General features: G+C 42.3%; 1 protein-coding gene across 1 annotated transcript in view; it reads left to right on the top strand.

Annotated features, from left to right (window-relative positions):
- Positions 1–541: 541 nt before the first annotated feature.
- mtmr6 (myotubularin related protein 6) overlaps positions 542–6,000 on the top strand; it is a 39,782-nt gene continuing 34,323 nt past the window's right edge. The window contains exons 1-2 of the mRNA XM_085999219.1: positions 542–907; positions 4,591–4,713. Coding sequence (XP_085855345.1) covers positions 884–907; positions 4,591–4,713 — 147 coding nt within the window. The 5' untranslated portion in view covers positions 542–883. The remainder of the gene's footprint in view (positions 908–4,590; positions 4,714–6,000) is intronic.

The raw sequence follows: 6,000 nt of genomic DNA, 5'->3' as shown, positions 1-6,000 counted from the left end.
ATTTTACCCAAAACATGTTTTCACATGTTATTGTCTTGTGTGTCAGCTGTGGGTCAGTTGGTAGCACCCTCGACTCTGAAGGTTGTGGGTTCAAGTCCGACTCCAGAAACTTGAGCACAAAAATCTAGGCAGACACTCTAGTGCAGTGCTGAGGGAGTGCTGCACTGTTGGAGGTGCCGTCTTTCGGATGAGATGTTAAACTGAGGCCTCATCTGCTCTCTCAGGTGGATGTAAAAGATCCCATGGCACGATTTCGAAGAAGAGCAGGGTGATATATCTGGTGTTCTGGCCAATATTTATCCCTCAATCAGCAGCACTAAAACAGATAATCTGGTCACTATTACATTGCTGTTTGTGGGAGCTTGCTGTGCGCAAATTGGCTGCCGCATTTCCTGCATTACAACAGTGGCTACACTTCAGTAAGCACTTCATTGGTTGTAAAGCGCTTTGGGACGTCCGGTGGTTGTGAGAGGCGCTATATAAATGCAAGTCTTTCTTTTATGCACAGCTATTATTAAGTTCAGCTTTTGTTTTTGGAGCTATTGTTCAGCTTTTGCTAGGTTGGCATGTAGGATATTGATAGTATGATTCGAGGTATATTTCCCCCCTCCCTCCTTGTCACAGAGACAGTTCAGGAAGAGTGCCTGGTGCAGGTGGACTGGAGTTGAGAGCAGTGCTGCCGTTCAGAAGGCGCTGTGGAGCAGCACAGGCCGGAAGCCGGAAGCCGGCGTGTGGAGTTGCCGGGGAGAAGGCGGTGGGTGTGTGGCAGCAGGGCGGAGGGGACGCCAGCTGTGCCCTGGCGTGGGGGGAAAGAGTCGCTGGCTGTCCGGCAGAAAATAAATCTTTTCATCTCTTTCTGATTTTGCGATTTTCCTCAATTAAAATGGAGCATATCAGGACCCCGAAGGTGGGTGATTGACGCAGCGCTTAATCATATGGTGTTCGGCAGAAATGTTTTCTCAATAATTGTTTATTTCGGGCCCTGTCACAGTTGCCAAATCCCATGGTATTGGTGAATAAAGCGGGGAAATGGTGCTAGGCTGAGAGAGACGTTGCACGCATCTGGGAACCCATTTAAGAAGGCATTTAAGAAAAATACACAGTCAATATAAAACTCTGCCCTAGGGTCTATTTATTACAATACAGATGCAAGTTTTATCAGCTGAATTTGCGTTTCCAAGCATTCAGCTCCCCTTTGCGGCTTCAGTTGAGGTAACGTGTGGACATGGTAGGGGCACATTCAGTGCAGCTCCGGCTCTGTGCCATCAATAGAGACATATGTATAAACGTATTCATTCATTCATTCATTCATTCATCTCTATGTTACAGAACACGCGAATTTGTTTAGCTGCCAGACTACCCTTCCGAGATTGAAAAGTTTGCAATTGTTTTACGACTTGGGTTAGGCTGGTTTTGTTGTTTTAAGGTGGGGGCGGCTATGCTCAAACAGATTTGCTCAGTAGCTTGTTGCTCCTTTGAAAATGGGAACTGTCCGTGGCTATTTTGCATTTTTAAAATCATTTCTCGTGTTCCAAGTCTTCTATTAACACCTTTTCACTTAGCTTTTACTATTTGATGTTGAACTATAGTTAGACTGGTTTGATAGGTCACTACTATTTTGAGAATGATTAAGCAAGGCATTGTCATCTAAAATAAATCGTGACACTTTTCCTTTAACTTGCCTTCTAGCGACTATTTGTCAAACAGTGAATTCTTTTTGAACAACTATCTTGCTCTCCTGCATTGATACTGCACATGTTCAATTTGTAAATTATAACTTAATCACTTCACTAACCACAATACTTTATTAACTGGATGCCACACCTTATGTGATTACTTCTGAATAGCATCTTGGTTCACTTTTTAAATGGACACAGCACAAAAAGTCAATTTGACCATCAAGTCTTTTCCCACATGAGCCACATTCCCTTCAATTCCACATAGTGTTATCTTTGCCGTAGGCCTAATCCCATGCTGGAAACTTTAAATGCTGATTGCCATCTTGTTTTTTTTGAAAAGCCATGGTGTTTTGCCGATTTAAAAAAAAAACTGTGTGTAAACAATGCGTATGATATGATTGGGTGTGTATAAAGGAAATGTGTTATTTTTGGATTTAACTGATGTGGCACTGAAATTGCACAAACCTATTTTAAGACAGCAAGCAGGCAGAGGTATCAGTTTAGGATGGATTTGAATTCAACTACCAGTAATGAAAGATTATAGTTATTTAATCAGTGACTGCACTATATCAGTATTCAGGAGCCAAACAGCATCACAGTTGCCCACTGTGCAGCAAATATATCTGTGGGAGTAAAACTAAGCCTGCCTGAGAACTCACCAGAGGGCAACATTCACCCTTTGAACCACAGTTTCATGATGTGTTCTGATTACTGTCTTCACATGAGCAGAACGATGTTGAGTGGAGGAGGATGAAAAGGGTTGGTTCTCTATTACTATTAGAGTGAGAGTGTACAGTTACTTACATTGCTGTTTCTGAACATATTTCTCTAATTGTATTTAGAGTATTACCAACAAATGATGCACTGAAATAATGCCTGACTCTGTTACTAGGTTTGGAATGTAATTTAAAGGTTTGGTCTTGCACTTCTTAAATCCCCATTAGGCAAGTTCCCTCCACCTAGGGCCTCTGCTTTTCAGTGACATGTTAGATGCATGAGATTTGTTTGGGGTTATTAAAAATACTTTATTTACTTATTCTCCATTTGTGTGGACATGTGGCACTGGGTCACCAAGGATGGAGGGGAGTGGGTTCTGATCACAATTTGAGTGAAACTTGGGTAATTTCTGTGACATTACAACTTTTGGATATACTCAAGGCATTATTAAAATAACATTTCTGTATTTTTCCCTCCTTTTTTAAGCCTTTCTGTTAGAATCTGTATCTCACCTTGGAATTACAGATGCCTTGTTTTGTTCAAAATCTTAAAGCAGCAGAGATGTTTTCATAGAATAATTGCTAAGCTTTACATAACAATATTTTAATCGTTATGACTTGGTACTGATGCTTTTTTTGTCCATAGTGAGTATTTTTAGAATTTTTATGTAACCATTACATTTGCACTGTCATAAGCCGAGATGTGGTGTTTGTTCAGTGAAATGAGTTTAAAATCTATATATGCACATCCTGTACTTCTAAGAAGTAACACTTAATTTCTTCCTCCTGTCAAGATATTTCTGTCATGCCTGCCTGTCATTCTTAAAATATAACAACCTATATATTTGTCCTCTATCTCTCTTGCTTTCCGAGTCCTGCCAGCTCCGAGGTAGGTGGCGTGTGCTCTTCCGTCCTCCTGCTTCCTATTTACACTGTAGGTGGTGCTGTGCTCTCAGTACCTGAGGCTCATTCAATTTAGGCCTCTTGGCACTTTAATTCTGTTGCAGTAGAATTACATAGAATATACGGCACAGAAACAGGCCATTCGGTCCAGCCAGTCTGTGCTGGCGTTAATGCTCCACTCGAACCTCCTCTCATCCTCATCTAACTATCAGCGTAACCCCCTCTTCCCTTCTCCCTCATGCTTATCTAGCTTCCCCTTAAATGCATCTATACTATTCGCCTCAACTACTCCCTGTGGTAGTGAGTTCCACATTCTCACCGCTCTCTGAGTAAAGAAGTTTCTTCTGAATTTCCTATTTGATTTCTTTGAGACCATCTTATTGATGGCCTCTAGTTTTGTTCTTCCCCTTCCCCCCTCCTCAAAACCTTTCCTAATTTTAAAGACCTCTATTAGATCACCCCTCAGCCTTCTCTTAAGAGGCGAGACATGAGCAGGAACAGGATTTAAGTTAAAAAATATTAATTGTTTATATTCTTAGAAATGTTTAAGAGTGGGAACTTGGCTTTTCAGCCTGCGGAGGCAGGATTCCCTGCAGTGGTTTCTAATGCTCTTGTGATGACCCTGCTGCTTTCTGCCTACATCTCACCCGCCCAACTGTTGTGACCCCTGTCAAGACCCTGGGCACCTCACCCCCCCCCCCCTTCTCCATTGATATTTTTGAAGTGTTTAAGAAATAAAACTGGTTCTCGCAAATTGGATTTTGATATTGCATGACTGGGATTCCCACACAAATGGCACTGTTACTTAAATAAAACAGGGCTTTTCAGCAGAGTATGGGAAAGCACTGGAGATTTTGAACTAATCTGTGAGTTGGAGAGGAAGATATCTCATTCATCCCTGTCCACGCCTCAAGTGGCTGTTCCTTCCACGCCCCTCTGTTCTCTCCTATTGCCTTTCCCTAGCTTCACTCGAGTGCCTAATTCTCACCCACTCCCTTGTGATTCTTGTTACTGCTACTTCCTGAAGCCCATTTATTTCTTCCTCCTTGCTGTTACATGCAATAGTGTTGCCACCTAGAATCAAAGCATCATAGAATTTTACAGCACAGAGAAAGGCCATTTGGCCCATCATGCCTATGATGTCTCTGTGTTATTGTTAATAACTTGTGTAATTTGGTCCTGTCTGTACTATGAGTTATGGGGCATCCACACCAGTAACGCCTGTTACTTAATCCTATTCCCATACTGCCATTCTTCATTTGTCATAATTGTTTCTCAAATCTTTCTTACAGGTGGAGCAGGTGAAGTTATTAGATCACTTCAGAAGTAACAAGTCAATTACTGGAACCTTGTATCTGACTGCAACCCATTTAATTTATAGGGAGCTGACTACAGTCAATCCAAAGGAAGTTTGGGTATGTGCTTAATTTGTATATTCACAGTTGTGCTAAATGATAGCAAAATACTGCAGATGCTGGAAATCCAAAATAACAACAGAAAATGCTGGAAAAACTCAGCAGGCCAGGCAACATCCGTGGAGAGAAATTACAGTCGACGTTTCGGGTCTAACCCTTTTTCAAAACTGGAAGGGAAATTAAATAGATTGAAAGGCAGGACTGGGAGGGAACAAAAGAAGTGGAGAGACATTAAGAGGTATTCAAAACAAGATGAGATGGTGATAGGACTAGTGGAGACAAAAGACGGCTCTAGATTAGGTGTGAAATGCGCTGGCAGAATGAGACAGCTGCCATGTGGGAGAGAGGAAAAAAAAGGAAGGGGGGGGGGGAGGGAAAAACCGAAACCAAGGGGTGGATAAAAAATATAAGTAAAAATGTAATAGGGGCCGAGGTTATGATCTGAAATTGTTGAACTCGATATTGAGTCCGGAAGGCTGCAAAGTGCCTAATTGGAAGATGAGGTGCTGTTCCTCAAGTTTACGTTGAGCTTCCGTGGAACAATGCAAGAGGCCAAGGACGGTGAGGTCCGAGTGGGAATGGGGCGGTGAATTAAAATGACAGGCGACCGGAAGCTCGGGGTCACCCTTATGGACTGAACGGAGGTGTTCCGCAAAGCGGTCACCCAATCTGCGTTTGGTCTCCCCAATGTAGAGGAGACCGCATCGTGAGCAGCGAATACAGTATACTAGATTGCAAGAAGTACAAGTAAATCGCTGTTTCACCTGGCAGGGGTGTTTGGGGCCCTGGACAGTGGGAAGGGGGGAGGTATAGGGGCAGGTGTTACATCTCCTGCGCTTGCACGGGAATGTCTCTCATTCTGCCAGACCATTTCATATCTAATCTGAGCCGTCTTTTGTCTCCACTAGTCCCTTATCACCATTTCGTCTCGTTTTGAATACCTCTTAATGTCTCTCCACTTCTTTTGTTCCCTCCCAGTCCTACCTTTCGATCTATTTCATTTCCCTTCCAGTTTTGAAAAAGGGTTCGACCCGAAACGTCGACTGTAATTTCTCTCCACGGATGTTACCTGGCCTGCTGAGTTTTTCCAGCATTTTCTGTTGTTATTTTGTGCTAAATGATACTTGAAGTTTGCACCTTTACTTTTGTCTAAAGAAAATTTCCACTACTGGAAAATCATGAAGCAAAGTTACAACAATGGAGTAAAGCACCAGAGAATTTATTTACTAACTGACAAAATAAGTATACTTTTTCAGTATTTTAGTTAGAAAGCCAAGCTGATGAAGT

Source organism: Somniosus microcephalus, chromosome 10 (assembly GCF_052327205.1).
Source record: "Somniosus microcephalus isolate GS21.2 chromosome 10, FLI_Smic_1.0, whole genome shotgun sequence".
NCBI classification, from domain to species: domain Eukaryota; kingdom Metazoa; phylum Chordata; class Chondrichthyes; order Squaliformes; family Somniosidae; genus Somniosus; species Somniosus microcephalus.
The sequence above is the reverse complement of the archived record's forward strand: the minus strand, read 5'-3'. Positions and strand labels throughout refer to the sequence as shown.